The sequence below is a fragment of the Tachypleus tridentatus genome, unplaced genomic scaffold (genome assembly GCF_004210375.1).
Source record: "Tachypleus tridentatus isolate NWPU-2018 unplaced genomic scaffold, ASM421037v1 Hic_cluster_2, whole genome shotgun sequence".
In the NCBI taxonomy this organism is placed as follows: Eukaryota; Metazoa; Arthropoda; class Merostomata; order Xiphosura; family Limulidae; genus Tachypleus; species Tachypleus tridentatus.
Window position 1 is genome coordinate 37,111,007 of NW_027467782.1, and position 21,593 is coordinate 37,132,599.

At 32.4% G+C, this 21,593-nt stretch overlaps 1 protein-coding gene and 1 long non-coding RNA gene across 9 annotated transcripts in view; one reads left to right on the forward strand and one right to left on the reverse strand.

Annotated features, from left to right (window-relative positions):
- Positions 1-12,003, reverse strand: part of LOC143242949 (uncharacterized) — a 37,583-nt gene extending 25,580 nt beyond the window's left edge. The window contains exons 1-5 of one of the 6 annotated variants that reach the window (XR_013023482.1): positions 11,519-12,003; positions 6,348-6,421; positions 5,813-5,878; positions 2,049-2,114; positions 693-743 (exon numbers count right to left, since the gene is read on the reverse strand). This is a non-coding gene — a long non-coding RNA (uncharacterized LOC143242949). Of the gene's footprint in view, positions 1-94; positions 744-2,048; positions 2,115-2,229; positions 2,407-5,812; positions 5,879-6,347; positions 6,422-11,518 lie in introns of those variants that run through there. The other 5 variants (XR_013023479.1, XR_013023478.1, XR_013023481.1 and 2 more) reach the window with 5 other exon arrangements.
- The window catches only part of LOC143242944 (uncharacterized), a 32,345-nt gene extending 11,141 nt beyond the window's left edge, over positions 1-21,204 (forward strand). For 2 of the 3 annotated variants that reach the window (XM_076486557.1, XM_076486559.1), the window contains 5 exons: positions 15,880-15,945; positions 16,129-16,182; positions 17,282-17,357; positions 17,796-18,009; positions 20,618-21,204. In XM_076486557.1, the coding sequence (XP_076342672.1) occupies positions 15,880-15,945; positions 16,129-16,182; positions 17,282-17,357; positions 17,796-18,009; positions 20,618-20,647 (440 nt within the window). In that variant the 3' untranslated portion in view covers positions 20,648-21,204. The remainder of the gene's footprint in view (positions 1-15,879; positions 15,946-16,128; positions 16,183-17,281; positions 17,358-17,795; positions 18,010-20,617) is intronic. The other variant, XM_076486558.1, reaches the window with a different exon arrangement.
- Positions 21,205-21,593: the final 389 nt, after the last annotated feature.

The window sequence follows — 21,593 nt, forward strand, 5'->3', positions numbered from 1 at the left end:
TTATCATCTTACCTTCATTCTTTCTAAATTTGTATTTACACCTGTTAAAGGCTAGTTGAGAAACTAAATAAGACTTAACTTTTAATTTAAAAATGAAACTTGACATCTTGCAGGACACGTCTTGGAGTAAGACATCAATAGTATCAGGTATCTTAAGGGCAACATATGACTAGGTAACTAAACATACAACTTTCATCAATAGTATCAGGTATCTTAAGGGCAACATATGACTAGGTAACTAAACATACAACTTTCATCAATAGTATCAGGTATCTTAAGGGCAACATATGACTAGGTAACTAAACATACAACTTTCATCAATAGTATCAGGTATCTTAAGGGCAACATATGACTAGGTAACTAAACATACAACTTTCATCAATAGTATCAGGTTTCTTAAGGACAACATATGACTAGGTAACTAAACATACAACTTTCATCAATAGTATCAGGTATCTTAAGGGCAACATATGACTAGGTAACTAAACATACAACTTTTAAGGTGGCTATATGTTTTCATTTTCCTTTTTAAAATCAAAACATGCATAATAATTATTGGAAAGACTAACAATTTATAATAAAGCAGTATAATAGTGACATTTAAAATTAACTTTGATTACTTTTATGTTCCACTTACTTTTCAAGCAGAACTACAGCAACTTGTGGGTTTACCCTTCAATACTTACTATTTTCTTGTCCATAGTCATGAAAGTAGGTTGCCCAGTCCCATGTCATGAAAAGATCTAGAAGTTATAAGAAAATATAACTAGAAAAATTCTACAAGAAAAATTCCAGTGCACCAAAATAAAGTAAACTGTTATATGTAAATTAACTTACAAGAATTACAAGAAGAAGGAATTGTACACCGTAAGTCAGAAAGTAATAATAAGAAATCAGTTTTAGTGAAAGGAGACTGATGGACTCTGTGACTAAACTAAAATAATTGGAAGATGTGATATCGAAAATATATGTAACTATTTTACATAGTGGAGTTTCCACAGTTAATACATCTTTAATTATATTTATTTGTTTGTTTTTGAATTTCATGCAATGCTACACGAGGGCTATCTGCATTAGCCATCCCTAATTTAGAAGTGTAAAACTAGACAGAAGTCAGCTAGCTATCCCTAATTTAACAGTGTAAGACTGGAGGGAAGTCAGCTAGCTATCCCTAATTTAACAGTGTAAGACTAGATGGAAGTCAGCTAGCTATCCATAATTTAACAGTGTAAGACTGGAGGGAAGTCAGCTAGCTATCCATAATTTAACAGTGTAAGACTGGAGGGAAGTCAGCTAGCTTTCCCTAATTTAACAGTGTGAGACTAGACGGAAGTCAGCTAGCTATCCATAATTTAACAGTGTAAGACTGGAGGGAAGTCAGCTAGCTATCCCTAATTTAACAGTGTAAGACTGGAGGGAATTACGTACTTTACATTCACACTTAGACACAACTAGCTATCATCTGATCTTAACATTAGTAACGGAAGGTGTATTTAATGGGCTAAATATAAGCATTGGGTGTAAAACATTATTGTAACAAAGGCTTAGTTGAAATGCTACTCCACTGAAACCCTTGGTAATTTTTATCTTACTTTTGTCTATACCTCAATGATAATAAATAACTGAAAAAAATATAAATAAAATGCTATCTAACTTATCATGGTGCAATAAGTAAGCCTAGGGTATTATTTGTTTTATAATTAAGCTTAAAAATGTACTGTGCAATAACTTACTCTAAGCTCAATAAAGACAAAATATCAATTCTAAATCTAAATAATTTCTGAATTAAATTGTTTTGTTCTATCACCAAAGTTAACAAGAATAAAAAACAAACCAATATGTATATTAAACATTCACAACATAAATACCATAGTTGACCTAACAATATCAATTGGTAGTTTTGTTACAAAACAATGATATAAATTGTAGACCATTACTATTAAAACAAAAAGCATGACACAAACTGTTTATTATATATATTAACACCAGAGGGACATTTAGAGTGTTCCTTCTACCACACACATTATACTCTTTAACACTGTAAATACCTGACAGCCATAAAGCTTCTTATTTCCAAAGAATGCAACATGTAGATCTTCAATGATTTCAGTTTACTAAAATGTTTAGTTAAAATAAAGTTATTTCAATTTTTAAGTCCATCTCATGCTACGTTTATCATTTTTATAAAGTACTTAATAACTTTATGTTTGAAAAATTCAAAATCTTCCTATTAACAGTAAGCAGCGCCAATCTTTATACATATACTCAAAAGGTGATATACAAAACTAACTTTTATCTCTGTATTTCTATAGACTGATGGAACTTTTAGGTGAATAGGTCTATTCAGATACAAATAACTATTTTGAATCTATTCAATGTTACACAGCGTGGCTTTCAAATGCATTTCTAAACTTTTGTAAAAGAAATAGCAATAACTAACATACTGAGCAAGAGCAAGAATTTAAACTGAACAAAATACACTATTCGTTTCAAGCAGGCTAAACTAGCCTAACAATCTTTTGACTATTTATGTACATGTAAAACATGGGAAACTGAATGAGTGTTTAAATCTTTATCAGTACTACATATAACCCAATAAAGGTGACATAAAATATCTTAACTCAATTGACTATTCTTTTTTAGGATAATAAAGAGCAATGATTAGTAGGGCACATTACAAGTACAGATGTTGATGTCATTTATGTCAATAATAACAGAAGACATTCCTGTCATGTTTAGATGTACATAAAAAAATGTGTGCATTACATGAAAGATGGCAGTGACAACAGTTAAAAAGATGTTAAAACAGGTTTCACAGAATGGAAAAATACAAAAATAAAAAGGAATGGGAATTACAGAAAATGATAATGTAAAGAAATATATAGGAAACAATACTAATATATGGAAAATAGAAAAATGAATAAAAATACAGGTGATATTAGTATATAGGAAACAATTCTAATATATGGGAAATAGAAAAATGAATAAAAATATAGGTGATATTAATATATAGGAAACAATACTAATATACGGGAAATAGAAAAATGAATAAAAATACAGGTGATATTAATATATAGGAAACAATACTGATACATGGGAAAAAGAAAAATGAATAAAAATATAGGTGATATTAATATATAGGAAACAATACTAATATACAGGAAATAGAAAAATGAATTAAAATACAGGTGATATTAATAAAAAATAAAAATAAATTACAAAGTTGTTTTGAAATTTTTTAAGAGATGCACAAAGGTCATTAATTCTAGGACTAAGAATGATGTCATACTGTTATAGATTTTAACAGTGCTATCCAATAAACATCCTTTATTTCTTTCTAAAAGTGGAAAAGATTCACAAATAACAATGAGCAGTTATGTTGAAACTTGAGAAAATTAAATAACTTTAAACAATATCAAACCTAATGAAGGGCAGTTGCTTGAAACACTAGTTAAATAATGTAACTGTTTTTGTCCTTTTTGTAACTTTAGGTGTTTATAAAAACAATATTTCTTTTGTGAAGTAAGAGAGGATTCCATATACCAGCACAGTGCTTCCTTGTACCTAGAAAAGCATGAGACCTGTACAAGTAAAACTTTATACAACCTTCCCTAACAATGGCTAGTGACCAATAAAAGCCAGCCTATTAACCTGAGACACACACAAGATCATCCTCTAATACAAAGAAAAAGCAATATGCAACAAAATTCACATAATACAAATTTGAAACTCCCTTGAGTTAAAAAAAGAGAAAGCAGACCTCCATAATGGTCACTGAATATTAAAACTACTATATATATATCAACCAGTCTCTGCATCAAGAAGACTAATAATTGATTTTCAGCCATGACCACTAAATAAATAGTTTTTGAAATTTCCAAGAATATGGAAGCAGATTATTAGTCAAAACACAGGATAAAAAGTAATGAGTAACTAATATCTAGTAGTTAATAAAAAAAAAGTTCTCAATTAACAATCAGACAGAAGTGACCATACAGGTTACTAACTATGACAGTTCATGGGCATCAGAACTATGGGATGAACTAGACATATACAAAAACTTGTTCACCATTTACCATTCAGATAACTAGACTAGACTGATGTTTCAGGCAAGACTAAGAAAAGAGGATTCTAAAGTATTCTAGAGATGTTTCTCAAGCAAATTAGAATGACCAAATACAAAGTTTACCAAAATAATTATAACAGAAGTAAACAATCTGATTAACAATTACTTTGAAATTCTTTTAAAGCCTGTAGAAAGGTCCAGTTAATTAGTCAACAGAAAAATATAAAAAAAGAGAATAAAAGCAAATAACTTCATGAAGAAATCACAATTCCAAGAATTACTTGACAAAATAAGTCACTCTCACTTACAGCTGTGATAAGACATGTAACTGGATTCCTCGAAGTTCAAGAGAGCGAAGTCAACAAAAAATGTATCAATTACAAACATGTGTGACATTTATAATCACAAGTACAAATGCCATAAATACATTGACGGATGTCACTGACAATGAATGTGAATCTTGTGTATATATTTGGTTCCCAGATATATAAAAAGTGTTCTTGACTGAAGCCAACAGGCAAAAAATTCCAGATTAAAATGCACACAGAAGTATTTAAATGACATGGTCTTAAGTATTCACATCAGAAACTCAATGATGAGTAGTGTTGATAAACAAAATAACACTGAAATTCATATCTGTTTATCTGATCAGAACAGCAGCATTTTAAAATTAATGTATATGCAAATTACTGAATTATGTACAAAAATTAAACATCTTTACAATCCATGCATGTGAATGAAATTAACATTATAGTATATAATTTAATGTTTATGTTATCCAAGTTTTAATTCTTTGTTACAACAGAAACATTTAAAATAAATAGTTTGCTCACATAGTTTGCTTGTCACATGATTCAAGTTATATAAAAAAAAAATCTCCAATTTAACAGAAACTGACTAAACACATAAGCTCACAATGCATACAACTGTCAAGATGCCAATGTGTTTTTACATGTCCTTTTGAGACATACGATATATGCAGTCTTAGAACTGAATCCACTGAAAAACAGAAATAGATTTTACAGCCTTTTATGGGTGCTATGCGAATCTTCTATACATTGGAAACAAATTTATGATGTACAAGTAATTAGTTAATACAAATGTACAAAGCTGTTATAAAGAGCTCAGTGTACACTCCACTCCATCAACAGTTATTATGAAACTGGTGAACAGTTTATGTTCTAAAGTAGAAGTAACAGCCTGCAGTACTATTGTCTACAGCACTTACAGTAGTTTGTTACCTCAAAATGCTATAGTTAGAGACAGTTGAACTATACTTAAATCTAATTTTTATATTTTAGTTGACTATGTATAATTTATGTTTTAAAAATCATATACGAGTGATTTAATTGTTTTTTATAAGCTTAACTTGTTACATGGATTGTGAAAGCTTTATAAACAAGATGGTATCCATAACAGCCATCCTGTTTTTGCAACACATCTATGTCGGAAATTTGTCAAAATAACTTCTTCATAAAAGGCCTACTGGTATCAGTTAACATATCAGAATAAATAGTGACAAAGAATTTTAAAGGATAATTAAAATAAACTATAAATGAAAAGATAAAGACGTTAAATTACGAATATGTGAAAAGATGACTATACTAATAAATTTCTATAAAGATGTAAAAGGTATGTACACCTTTTTATTTGTTAATTTGAAAAACATTTCCCTGCACTCTCTGTTGATGATGATAGAGTTAGTAATACAGTGCATAAAAGAGAAAATAAAGTTCAAATATTTACCTTAAAAAAACAGCAATTGATGTTCATTTATGAGGTTCTAGAGGTTATGCAAATGAAATGTAAAAACTGTAAGGTAAAAAGTATTCTTTACATAAAAATTACTTTGCATGTGAACTACTCAAGAGTCCAAGTGTAAATAACTACATTAAATAATGAATTTTTATTAGAAAAATCCAAAAAATATTTACAAAATAAAACTTTTGCTGAAACTACTTACTTTAATGAAAGTTTGTTATCAAGTTTTAAGGAAATAATTTCATTAACTAGTTTCATTTTGAAAGGCATTTCATGAGAGTTGCATACTTTTCTTCCTATGAGCATATATCATTCTACAAGGTTTAATGTCTTCCATAATGTAACTGTTAATTACATATCTATATACATAATGTATGCCTATGTTACATACGTATACAATATTAATGACTATTCTACAGCAACCACATAAAATGTATTTAGTCCAAAAGCAATGTTTACATTACTTGTAATATCTTTTCATATGAATTTAAATAGTAGAGTTTTGTAAAGGCTTACTAACCTGCTTAAGATCAGCAAAGCACATCTGGAGTGCACCTTCTTCAAACCCTCTAACAGGTTCTGAATTAGCAAACACTATTGAAGACAAAAAAAAACTCAGTTTAGTTTATATCCATTAGTGAATAATTATTATCTGTATTTGTTTTGAAGGCCTTAACACAAAATATTTGGATTGCCAACACAATTCAGTTTTATTGAAGCATAAAATGCTGTTTTGTTTTTGTCTTTGATCTGCTTAAACATAGTCTAGAAAGTCAACATCCAAATGTAGTGCAGATTGTGTGATACGTTTATCAAAATGTGTGGAATAAGATTGACCTCATTTTGTAGAAACTTACTACAATGAAAGAAGTATTTTCAATAATGCATTATTATGGCCATCAAAACTGAACATGATTTACAATGAAATAGTTCCAAGGGAAGCAGGAAACCTGAAAGTTGTTCTTAAAAGATAAATTAACCCTTAAACAAATAATATTGTGTAAAAGTATTAAGTATTCTGATTATTTACACAACTGAAAAATAAATAAGAACAAAACTACAATAAGAATTTCATTAATTAATCAACAACAAAATAAATCTCTTCACAGAAAACTAAATCTCATTAAAAAAATACAATTCCTAATTGACCTAAAACTTTAAGAAGTTAATTATTCTTGGGTATCTTTGAAATTAGATTTTGATAAAAATGGTTTTATGTTTCAGATGTGGTTTAAATAAACAGTTTCAATTTTAAGGTAATAACATTAAAGTGTGATGGTCCATAAGGTACAAATTTTCCAAACTCTTAAAATTTCTTGATTTGCATATATTGTGTTAACCTTATTTCCCCAGATGTTAAAAGCTTTAAAAAATAACAACAAAAGCACTTTCAATTTTGTCCATAAATCATCTATAAAAAGATCATAGCATAATGTGTATGCTAAATGACCAATTTCCATCTTCAATCATTGTCTAATTCAGCAGAAATACCTTTGTTGTAATATATGGAAAATAGTCAAGTAAGGAAACTGTTATTGTATTAAAGTCTATCTTTATACTGTGCTGTTTGTGTCCCAGGAACCACAGAACTTACATTACACACATTTTGCACCTCACTACTATAACAACTGAATAACACAAGCAAAACCAGGTAAATATATGTGATTCATCCTCACTGTCAAGCTGAATTCAGAAAAAGTACACCTTACTTAAAAGATGGGACTAAATATTTGTCCACAGAAAACCATCCTTTCCTTTTCACTACTGGCTTACATTATACACTATATCTTATTAGTATGATAAAGCTGACTTAAAACTATAAAATGTTCAAAGTTGCATCACCTACTTCAATCTTTTTCACATCATCTACCTTTGTATTAAACTCACTGGCTCTTTAATATTTTGGGATCTTCTAGAAATTTTCCCTCCATCCAGGATATTTTTGTGGCCTCCAAATTAACAAGTTTGGACTGAGAGATGCCTTGGGTCTCTTTTACAACTGGATGATATATCCATATCGAGGCTTACAATATAAAATTGGATATAAGTAGCCTTGTTAATTTGGAGGCCAAGAAAATATACTGAGAGAGGGAAAAATTTCTAGATGATCCCAATTTTCATGAAAATATAGGTGATTTTCAACAAAATAAGATATTAAGCAGGGCAACAGTGAAAGTTATGTTTCCTATACTGAAAATGTATTTCATATAACTAGTCTCATTTAGTGCTGCCCTTTATGTGACAAAAAAGGAAGAAAAACATGCCACAAGTATTTTTCCTCCCATCCTTTGGAAATCACTCATTTTAATGTCTCTCATGCAAATTATCATGGATAATCCTCCTCAAAGGAAAGTGCTATACACTCATTATACGTGCAACTTCCTCTATTCAGTTCTATCAAATTACTGTTTTGAGTTTTAGTGGAGAATTGAAGCACTCATTTTGAGTGGAGAGGAAGTACATTTTATGTATAGAAAAACTAACTTCTAAAATGGTACATCAGCTGTGCTTATATAATCAGATAGAATCACACACTGAATTGGTGCAAGGGAAGAAAAGAAGCACCCTTTGGAAGAGTACAAAGGACACAGCTTGAGTCTAAAGAATTAGATATGATGACATGATGTGGGAGACTACACTATTTCTAAACCAGCCATACTCTTCACCAATCTGGGAAATGTGTCATATATTCTGGTAGACAAAAACTGAGAAGTAAATCTAATTAGTATTGGAGAAAAATGGAAGTGTTTCCAGACACAAAGTGGCTAGGGCATGATAAACTGTACTTGACAAGTCAACTACATCCAAAATCTATGCTGCTGGAGACTGACACAGATAGAGAGGGTGGGTGTAGAATGAGGATCATACCATTTTCACTTAAAATTAATGAGACCAGAAGGGATATCAAACATCTGACTCCTGAAGAGAGCATATGTTAAGAACAGAAAATGGTATATCAACTTTGAAAACCTGATGTCCTGGATTGAAAAAATGTATATGAAAGAGAAATTGACCAGAACCAACCTAAGACAAATAACATCCTCAGAATAAGCTACACAAAAGACAGTTGAAGGGAAAGAACCAGAACAATCCCAAGTTCCTCCACCATGCTGTATCAAGACGATTGTAGGACGAAGGCACCTACTGTTTGTAGGCCCTACCAGCCATATAAGTTAATCCAAAAATTAACTTTTAAGGAAAATTTTCATGGACCTATAGTTTTCATAGGCCCTAGGCACTGTGCCTAATAAATAATTCAGCCCTGCCTCCACAATACAGATAAAGTATAACTGAAGAAGGAAGTCAAACATCCATACTACAATGTGCAAAAACTTATGTATTTTGCTTTTACTCTATATCCAAAATCCAGCCAATGGATTTTCATCTGGGACCAGGATGATGAAACCCAACCAAACGAGTTAACTGCAATTTGAGGTCTCACTCCTTTGGTCTATATATATGATGTCATCTACACCAGCAGAAAACCACTTCCCTACTCTGCACTGAATTGTAGATATTTTATGCCATTAAACAATTCAGGACAATGCCCCACAGTGACTTGGAATTGAAAATTGATAAGGACACCCAGCTCCACTGGAAAAAAAGGGAGTGTGATATGTGGTGGAAAGTTTGGAAATATGTCAACACCTCAGATAGTGAAATAGGTGACCATGAAACTGTTTTTAAAGTAGCCCAAGCTGATTTATTCAATATAAGGCATGGCAGGATAGGCAGCTATCACATTCTGTTTTACTCCTGTAGTCCATGATTGGTACAGTCTGGGATGGGTGTATTTGTGAAGCACTTTTGTTGCAAAGTTAATCCTCAAGCAACCTTGTTGAATACCCCATCTCAACAGTGTGCACTGAATGGCCATGGAATATATTTAGGTGCGTATACATGGCAGAAAAGTGTGGATTTTAAGGTTAAAGAATACTTGATCAGGCAACATTTGCCATGAAGTGTGATCCAAACAGAGAATTACAATGAGAATGGAAATAAGACCTCTGAAAATGTAGAAAAGATGAAATATAACTTATCCAGGCTTGTTGTCACATGGAAGTCTAAAGAATAGTCACAGGTGGAAGACAACATCCTGAAGAGGAAGTAAAAGCCTATGCAAATAATGAGAGAGAAACATATCACATGTAGTCCATATGCCTAAGAATTTCCTCTGACAGACAATGAAGATGCGATGCCAGAGAAAAGGTAAGATGCCTAATTTGATGAGAAGACACCTGGAGCAATGTATGGGAGGATAAAGAAACATAGGAATAAACCAACCAAATCAAAAGTTGAACCCATATGGTGGAAGGAGAAAAATCACAAACAGAAGATGGTTTCTAAGGGATAAATAGGTGGAAATGGAAATCATGAATACAACAATGAAGAGCACATACAGGACACAGAAGGCCAGGAAATGGAAGGAAGGGAAATTGGAGTAACCATATCTAGCAGCCAAGATTTTATGGAGGAAAGAATAATCTGGATAAATAAAATATGTTAAATGATAAAGAGTATATGAAACATTAACAGCAAATAAATCAGACTGCCAACATCCATAAGCTAATAGGAGAAAAAACACCCACCAAGGGGAGAAACAATTTCATTATAAAACAAAAAAAGGAGACTGAGAAATTGACTGAAAGACTATGACAGATAGCCAGTCTTCAGTTTTAATAACAACAAACAGCTGGAATAGAAACTGTGAGAGAGATGATTTCTAGATTCAATGGTCTTGAACTACCTCCGACAGAAGCTGGCTGTTAATGGGATCCTGAGGAAGAAGAAAAGAAATGGATATCTGTGATAAAAAGAGGAAGGTAAAGGAAGCATAGGACATGCCCAAATAATCCACCAATCTGTGGTGAAACATTGCCAAAGGGGAAGAAAGTCACACAACTGAGCTCCCATCCAGTTATCAACTGGTACTGTTGATATTATGATGATCTACACTGAAAAAACACCTGGAAAGAGGAACAGGTAAAAGCTGGGAAGCACTAGGACGGAAACAGGAATAGGGGCTTCTTCTTGATTCCAACTGTGGCAAATGAGCTACCAAAAATGAAAGGGTAGAGTGTTGATGCAGGTGTTCCCAGCATGCATTTCCAAAGTGTCTGGAATACGTTTGAAAATATACTAAGAAACAGAGCTACACATGATTCCCTAAGTGGGCAGCAAATAAGTCTGACAGAAGGCTGCATTTTGACCCAGTATGTTTCAACAACAGAAAAATTATGTATGCAAGGTGAGAGTAGAGAATGGAAAATGAGTCATCTTAGAAGTAACAAAGGAGAGGCTGTTTCTCAAAAACCTCAGGATTTTGGTACACAGTATCTGAAAGTAAATCTATGATAGATAAATACCACAAAAGTAAGGATAAGACAGAGGCATGGGTTAAAAGCACTGGAAATCATGGAGTACTCCCAAATTGGTAAAATAGATTCCAACACCTGTGAGTCTTAAAACGGATAGGCTACTTGATGGTTCGTCAAACAAACTATCCACAGCACATAGGAAGCAAGACATGCTGGAACTCTCAACCAATTATGAAGTAAAATGCTTTGTATGAACCCTAATAACCAAAGAAAGTGGGAAACTGAATAAGGTAAAGAAGAACTAAGAACTATCATACAACAAAAAAGGATGAGGATTGTAGGAAATCATAAAAAAGGATAAAACATCACATACCTGAGGCATCATATCTAAATACGCAATATTAAACCGAGCTGACTCTGCAGGAGGTGTATAGGGAAACATGAGAAAATCCTGTGGTGGGAAAAGGCTATAAAATCTTTCTCGGAATGAACAGGTTCAGATTGTTCATGAGGTGAATAACTTCAAGAGAAAGTGGCTGACTCACAAAACGATCAGTCTCTCATTGAATAATTGCAGATTATTCCATTAACAGGGTTGCTTGCACCTCCAGGCAAAGTTACAAAACCGGCACTCTGTGCTCTATCTACCTCACGAGCTTCATAAGCACTCACGAATTTTTCAAAAACAAACATGTACAATATTATATCAACTATACTTTGCCTTACGGTGAAAACGTTTTCTAAACTGATAGAGTGTGATCACAATTAATTATACTTGTGAGAAGACATTGGTAGTAGGCCTGTGATGTTATTAACTCTACGATTTTTCTATTCAGCCCCCTAGGTATCTTCATGGGAGAAAATAAATAAATTTCTTTGTCTTGTAATTCTGTTCCAACCAGTATGTAAACAGTTTGTTTATGATGCTTTCATTTTTTAATAATTTAACTCAAATTGGAGAAACTTAAGGGAAGAATAGAAACTTTTTAAATTCCCTATAAAATCCGAGATCTTGAAACATGCATGGAAATAAACCATATTCGAGAGGTAAAAATCATCAAATCTCATAATTTTGATGTTTTATAACTGTCATAACAATATCACTTTAGTAATAATCGGAAAGTACGCGTTGAATGATTTTATTCACTATAATTCAAGCCAATGTTTTGCTGTTGAACTGAATGACTGTCGTATATGGGACCTTGTATGATACACTTGTATCAGACGAAGGACTTTGATTATTGATGAGTGTTTTTGATACATTTATCCATGTTACACAAACATATTCTATGACTGTTTTTATGTTATATAGTGTGGTATCCAGTTTAATTTTAAATCAAAGTAACCCCTATGATTTTTTTTTATATTGTTTGTTTGTTTTGGAATTTCGCACATAGCTACTCGAGAGCTATCTCTGATAGCCGTCCCTAATCTAGCAGTGTAAGACTAGAGGGAAGGCAGCTAGTCATCACCACCCACCGCCAACTCTTGGGGTACTCTTTTACCAACGAAAAGTGGGATTGACCGCACTTTATAACGCCACCACGGCTGGGAGGGCGAGCATGTCTGGCGCGACTCGGGCGCGAAACCGCGATCCTCAGATTACGAAGCGCACACCTTACCGCGCTAGGCCATGCCAAGTCCTTTTGTATTGTTACTTGTAATAGAGTCACGTTTAGATATAACTGTAATATTAATATATTAATTTGTTTTCTTTTGTACGATTTTGTAAATAATATGACTTGTATTTTGTGCGCATTTATTTTAATTCTCCACTTACTGCAGTTAAAATTCTATACTGTTTAGTAGTGGCCATTTCTTGCTGTTATATGTTTTTCGGCATTCTTCCAGACTGCAACATCACCTGTGAATTGCAAGATAAAAGTGTGGTTTGAGTCTTTCAGAGGCTTGTTTTAAGTTATGTAATTTACCTGCCAGGCGAGTTGTTTGAACTATTTTCACAACAATAACTGTGATTATTTAGCAAGTATTATTGTGAAACAACAATACTTTATTTTGAAATAAAAATAACGTAAACATTAGGTTTTTCACACATTTTTGAATTTGTATATTTTAAATTCAAATCAAAGCTGTTTAAAAATGGAATTGTGGTTTCTGTAGCCTCATCATAAATTTCACACCTTTTAGTTTCTGTATTTTGTCAGCTTTTAGCGTTTAATCCGTAACTTTTATCAGCTTTTAGTGTTTAATCCGCAACTCCGTAACTTTTATGATATATTGTTTGTGGTGTTTCTTTGTTGCCTCTAAGCATGTTGTGAAACAACAATATCTTATTTTGTAATAAAAATAACGTAAACATTAGATGTTTTTTCACATATTTTGAATTTGTATATTTTATATTCAAATCAAAGCTGTTTAAAAATGGAATTGTGGTTTCTGTAGCCTCATCATAAATTTTACAACTTTTAGTTTCTGTACTTTGTCAGCTTTTAGCGTTTATTCCGTAACTCCGTAACTTTTATCAGCTTTTAGTGGTTAATCGGTAACTCCGTAACTTATATGACATATTGTTTGTGGTTCTTACGTCATTACAATATTTATAATATAACAATGAAACAGTATCTTAGCAACACAGATAATTAGGAGACATTTTGTAAAACGTTTAACATACTACTGCAAGGATAAGATATAGAGATGGTGAAGTTCTTTTTCAAAACATTGCTTTTTATGGCATTATATGCTGTAATAACAGCAGTGCCTGGGCACATAAAACTTAAATCTGAAAATATTATACTTGGCGCCCCACAGGTTATTCCATGTGTCCCTGACAACTATAAGATCAAATGTTATACCTTTGATGTTTTCAGGTATTATTGGTTTGGCCCATACGGTGTAATAGAAACAGATGACGAGAAAATTCGGGTAAACAAAGCCACGGGTGATTTGATGATTGATAAATTTGATATTTCTGATGCCGGTGCTTATAAGTGCATTATTGAATACTCAAGAAACTGGGAGATAAAAGCACACAAACCAATTTCCATCACTCATTTCTTGGAAGGTAAATGCCTATAAGAATCGATTTTGGTAGTGTTTAGAAGTTAAAAAAAAAAAAACACTTTATATTATGAATCGGATTCCATCCATTTTTACTACAATTTATGTAAAGTGTTATAAGTTCGATATATATTTAATGATTGTACATTAATTTTCCAAAATCCATGAAATCACCTTTCCAACTACCCACATACAGCTCACCGCCATTGTTTCCGCGTTAAACCTGAGGTGTTAAAACGTTGAAAATCAAACTTGTCTGGATATAAATTTATCATTACGAAATAATTTTTGGTTTATTATTATTATATACAATAACTAAATACATATATATATATATGAATAAATGTAATCAATAGCATTACACAATTAATGAAATTAGACATTCCGTGAAGTCAGAAAACGAGATAACCTTATGTTAGAAATTAGAAAGGTTTTGTTGTTTTCTTTACAAGTCATAGAACAAATAAGTTTAAAAAATCAAAAGTGTTGAATGATTTCTTTAATCGTCTGTGAAAATATTGAAATTATAAAGTGCTACAGTGTTATAGCAGAAAAATGTTTCTTTTGTTACAAACACACAGCCAAGTTCTGGTATTCAGAGACATTGTTTAGCCACTTTTCACATCCAAGCGATGAAACAATACATTCTTATCATTTGAAATAAGAAAGTTTGAAGAGCTTATTTCATTAACTATATCTGTTACTGAGCATATCTTTAATTCTGATCTGGGTAGACATCTTCATTTGTTGGAAGTTAATATTAAACACGTCACATGTTAATGAAAAAAAATTCAACAATAAATACAGCACTGCGTGTTGTTTATTCGCTATTCCGTAAAGCAGAAAAAAACACATGATTTCGTTAATAATTTTAATTTTTTTAGTTTATGTTCTTTCTCACGCTTCACTTTATTTTCCGTTCAGTCATGTTATATAAATTTTTAATTACGATTGTTTGTTTTTGAATTCCGCGCAAAACTTCACAAGGCTATCTGCGCTAGCCGTCCCTAAGTTAGCAGTGTAAGACGAGAGGGAAGGCAGCTAGTCATCACCACCCACCGCCAACTCTTGAGCTACTCTTTTACCAACGAATAGTAGGATTGACCGTCACGTTATAATGCCCCCATGGCTGAAAGGGCGAGCATGTTTGGTGTGATTGGGATTCGAACATGCGACCCTCAGATTACGAGTCGAATGCCTTTACACATCTGGCCATGCCGGGCCTTTAATTACCAAAATTTGCGTTTTTCATATAGCAAAGCTTCAAAGAGATATCCGCTGTACCTACCGAGGGGAAATCGAACCCTCAACTTTAGCATTGTAAATCCTTATTTATTATTAATTATGAAAATACATTGATTTGAAACTTCCTGTGACTTACGATACAGTAGATAAAGAACAAGATAAGCCATCAACTATATTTGTTAGATTTTGTTTATACCTTACAGGATTTCCAGTGTATGAGCTTTCAAGAAGAAAAGTAGTTAATAATTTGTTATGAGCCTAAAGTGTCATATCAGGTCAAAAATTCCCCTAGTGGCCCAGCAAAATGTCTGCGTGCTTCCAATGCTAGAAACCGGGTTTCGATATCCGTGATGGGCAGAGCATAGATAGCCCATGATGTAGTGTTACGCTAAATTCCAAACAAACAGTGCAAAATATTATTTCTTATGTCAACAATACTTGAACTACAAAAAATCGTATACTTTATTTTAGCATGCGTACAACCTAGTGAAAACCACCAATGTCCTGAAGGATTCACACTGAGAAATAACCTGTGTTGTAAGTTGTGCTTTCCTTTAAAGCGTTTATATGTGTGATCAGTATTTGTGAATTCTAATTTTTAAATAAATCGAAAAGGAAAACTGTTTTGAACAAACTAAGCAGTAAATTAGTTATTATATACTTCATCCATTATTTTATTTTTAATTGTTAACATTGTTTATATTTCAAACTTTTTCTTAGATCCAAGTCAAACAGAAACGGAGGAAGAAACATACGTTCCTTCTCCAAGGAAAAGTGAGTTATGCTACATATAAAATTATGTAAAACGTACCTTTAACGTGAGACAATATGTGTGGAAAGGTTGGTGACAAAATGTCGTGATGTAAAAATATTACTGTGACGATGTTTGTGTTGACGCGTGTTGTTCTTTCTTCCCATTAAATTTCTTCATTCCCTCATTCATGAAGGTAAAAAATGTAGAAAGGTGTGAAGACCCGATCTCTTATAATATTCCAGTACATTGTGGACATTATTTTCTATTCTAAATAATAAATCTCTTACCATTTCACCACTCATAGTAACTTAGGTAAAACATGATTCACCAAACCACGTCTATCATTCCCACTAATTCACTGTTCACAGTTTGAGCTTTTCTGTTGTCTGAAGTAAGTTTTTGGACCAGTAATTGTATGTCATAAGTATTTTTTCCTCCTAGTGTTGTTGTATTATTTAAACCTTGACTATTTTAGAAAAAACTGGTTGACTAGAGCAGAGTTTTAGATTTGTTTACAACAAAACGACCGTCCATGTACTTTAACTTTGAATTGTTACCGATAGTTTTCCAATATATTCTCTTTCGTTTGTAGTTCATTTACACACTAATTACAGATTTCTTTGAATAGAGAAACATATAAACAGTATTCAGTTTACAAATTGCTAGTAAGTCAGTGTCAACAATCATACATCCTTGGAAGTCTGAGAACTCGTCACTTTTGCATTGTTACGAATATATATATCTGCTGTAATGGTGGTCAGTCATGTGACGCATCAAATGATTATCCTGATTTGATATGAAAACACAGTCAGTGTATTTGGTTGTCATAAGATATGATAAGTTAATATCTTTACTTGGATTATCAAGGAAGAAAGTAAATCTAAAGTGATACTTTACACTTCTTTACCCTTAATGTTTTATCCATGTGCATTAAACTTATACGTGTTTGAATAAAGAGTGGAACTTCTTCGATTCCAGTAACTTAGAACGCTGTGGTTATCTTGTTATTTTCACTGTAAATATACTAAATGAAACGTAGCCTCCTCCAATACTATCATATAACAAAAAACAAATTGCACTAAACTAACTTTCTTTTTAACTTGTATTTTTCCATTTCAGCACCATCCATGTTAGAATATCCGATTCCATTGGTAACTGCTGCAGTAGGAGTACCACTATTGTTCATTTCTTTAAGGCAAGAACAAAACAGTATTTTTTTATGTTTTGTTGAATAGATCTTAATATAATTTCTATGTTATTAATAGTTGAACCATGTGTGTATATACTTAATAATGAATTTATAGGGGCTGAGAAATAAAAAAAATGTCAGTTACTTTATTTTAATTAGAATGATAAATAATCAAAAGGTTACAAACGCTTGCATTAATAAGAAATAAGTAAGGAGAAATTAGCATCATTAGTTTACAATAAAGTGTATTTTAAGTGTGGAGATTCACTTAAAGCTTAAATTGTGGATCACTTTTTAGGAGAGAACGTCTCTGTGGCTGTCGTTGTTAAATATTATTATTTCTAGATTATAATTATATTCCATTTTTAATTGACATAACACTAATGTACAAATAACAGTCAAATTAAATCATCTATGTTATTTATTCGCGCTTTTCTTTTGTAGTGTCATTATTTGGAAGTGCAATTCTTGTGGATGTGAAGCAGTAAAATCAGCTAACACAGAAGACCATACAAATAAAGATGACAGAACAAAAATTAAATATTCACTTGTACCACAAAAAGATGAAGATCAGACTGTTATTAGAAACGAGAAGAGAAAATGTAAAAGTGTAAAAGAGAAGAGGGCCAAAAAAGTTCAGAATTTTCATCTTCCTAAAGTAAGTATTGTGATAACGGGAAATGTCATCACATTTCATACCGAGTGTCTGGGACTTACAACGCTAGAAACCGGCTGTCGATAGCTGTGGTGGGTAGAGCACAAATAGACGAACATAACAAGAATGTAATATACCTTCAGTCACATATATTTACTTACTTTCTATACATTTTATGCTGGTGTTCTGCGTGAAGTTTAGACACCGTTTTAAATATAATGTATTAAGGTTATAAACTTTACACTCTAATCTTCCACCTCATAAGAAACGTTTCAATTTAATGGTGCGGTATCGATTTTTAGAAGGAAATTGTAGTCGGTTTAAATGGATACTTGATAACAGCTTCTAGAGACGTTGTGTGTAGATATATACATATAATACAGGTTTCTTCTTTATCATTGCAGCCATCTCAAAACATTTTGAAATTGTTGTACTCTATTGACTCTGTTTATGAGTCATGTGTTTTCACAATTATTGCGCTATTGACACAGTTACGGATGAATCTTAACTTGGTATAGGAATACAACAACTTTATGCCATGTCGCTTAGCAACAAAAGTATAACCTGATATTCTTGTTCATCTATGTACTCAAAGTATAAAGTGAAATGTATGAACAACAAAATTGTAAAAAATTACATATTTTCTACTGTATTAACATTTGGGAAGATGTATGAAAGATGCTTCTAATATGGCCATTTTAAAACGGCCATTTTAAAAGCTATTTCAAATTATAGTTCTAAGCCCGCTACGGGGAAAGGAAGGCGTTTTATCAGTATTTTATCTCATGGTTTTCATTGAATTGGTCATATATAAGGGAGACAATTCTTCATGTCGTTAGATGACTTTTCATTAATTATGAATTTACGTAAATTCCGTCCAGGGGACTAGTACTTGTGCTAGTTTTTAATAATATTTTCTTCATTACCATTCAAGCCGTCTCCAAACCTTTAATAAATGTTTATTCTATAGATTTGTACTGTATGACTCTGTTTATGAGTCATTACCTCGTAAAGTTGGGTTGTACTTATTCCATTTAGTAGTAGAGAGACATATATACGTATGATGTATAATGTGAGGACTTCCATCCTTCATATACTACAATTGCTAATTTAGTTGTGTAAGACTAGAGGGAAGGCAGTTAGTCATCACCACCCACCGCCAACTCTTGAGCTATTCTTTTGCCAACGAATAGTGGGATTGACCGTCACATTATAATGCTCCCAGAGGTGTGACGGAGATTCGAACCCACGACCTTCGGATTACGAGCCGAGCGTCTTAACCACCTGGACATGCCGGGACATTTATATTTGCTTATTTTCTTTTGCTGTTTAACAACCCGGCATTAGCCAAATTTTCTTTGCTTGGATAACTGTAGAACTTTGATGTTTCTTATCTGATGTTCAAACACCCCTTTCGTCATGCCAAAATTTTAAACAGCAGAAATTCTCTAACAAGTTGACATTTATGCTAGCTAGAAACTTTCTAATTAAAAACACTGGACTCATTTACGCACCACATAGAGTTTAAAAATGTATTTTATTTTACTTTTTATGAAGCATCATTATTATCGTGTTTGTATTGTTCTTGTGTTTTAGTTCAAATCGATATTGATGAATTTCGCAGCGCCATCTCGATGTTAAACTGCTTCCAAACAAATATTAAAATATTCGAATTTTAAATACAAAGGCACCTGTAGATTAAGGACATCTGGTGCAGCCCAGTAATACGACCGAATACTTATAACTCTAATATTCTGGTATTAATGCTCTTGGTGAGCAGACACAGATAGTTTTGTTTGTTTGTTTTGGAATTTCGCACAAAGCTACTCGAGGGCTATCTATGTTAGCCGTCCCTAATTTAGCAGTGTAAGACTAGAGGGAAGGCAGCTTGTCACCACCACCCACCTCCAACTCTTGGGCTACTCTTTTACCAACGAATAGTGGGATTGACCGTAACATTATACGCCCCCACGGCTGGGAGGGCGAGCATGTTTAGCGCGACGCGGGCGCGAACTCGCGACCCTCGGATTACGAGTCGCACGCCTTACGCGCTTGGCCATGCCAGGCCCACAGATAGTCCGTTTTGAAGTTTTCTGATAAAAAAACCAACAAAAAACAACGTAGAGTGAAATTCTCGATAATTGCAGCAACTAAATTAAAATATACATCACGCAATTTATCATTCTCAAAAGTATAGTTGTTAGTACCAACGTTTTTTTATTTCAATTTCTTTTTCAGTTTGATTATTTTTGAAATTCTCAAATTTCTAATAACGCTTGTTAGTAATTGTTTACATTTTATTCTGTTTAGTACTAGAAAAATATGATACTTCTACAGAGTTTTTCCCCAAAGTAAAGTGGAAAATATTTCGATATGCATAAGATAAACATTCCCTTCCCTTTTTACTTATTAGAAATCAATTTATAGAGTCAATTAGTTTGCTCAAAATTTGGATATTTCAATAAAAGTGTTGTTCGGAAACGTATTTTAATTGAGATCCACTAAATTGATATAGCCCAGTTATCGGTAGTTTCATTGTATTAATTTCCAAGAGGTAATTTCTATATAATGATAACTAACATCAACCTATCCTGATTCTTGTTATTTTTAGAGAGAAAGAAAGGCGAATGTTTTTTACTAACAGGAAGGACATCCAAAATAGTAATGTCTCAAATGAAATAACAAACATTATCACGAGTCTTGAAGGATCACATACAAAATATTTTATACCAACACAGCCTCATAAATATCAACCAATAATTTCATATATATCAGAAACTCTGTTAACTGAAAGGAAGGAGGTACCTTCACATTGTAGACGTAACAAAAAATTTAAGAAATATAAATCAAAGAGACCTCTTTACTTCAAAGAACTGCGAGATTTGTTTCATGAAAGGAAATCATCGGATTCAGAGTGTTCCGACGACTAGAGTAGAAAGAAAAATTGAGAAAAGTAAGCCCCTGAAACATATTTAGATCTACAAGAATTTTTTGACAAGTGTTTAACTGAATTAGAAAGCCAGATGGAAGACAACAACAGAAGAACTTCTATGATCGGACGATTTTCTTCACTAATAAGAGACAGTGGAACTCGATTTATGTTTTCTTGTCCCGAATTTTCACAAACTTCACATCGATAAAAAAATTAAAATAAAATGTATGTAAATAGAAAATAAAAAGTTATAGAGTATTTAAAAATTGTCTGTTTTTTCGCGTTAAAAATACATGTTTGTTTCAAAGAAAATGATTATTTATTACAGAGGCTTTATAAATTATAACTTCACTGTAGACACACAAGTTGGGGAAAAAATGATTTCAAATTAGTAATTAATATTTTTTGGATATACAAAACTGTTTAGTTTAAGAGTTATTATTCAATTTATTTGGTGAGTTAATATTTATTGATTTAAAAAAAGTGATTATTTAAGTTTGGTTACATAACGTGGCAAACAAACAAACATTCCACGTTATACAAACAAACTTAAATAATCACTTTCAACACTCTTGCTATGATTTTTTGATAGCCCTCGAGTAGCTTTGTGCTAGCCGTCCCTAATTTAGTAGTGTAAGACGAGAGGGAAGGCAGC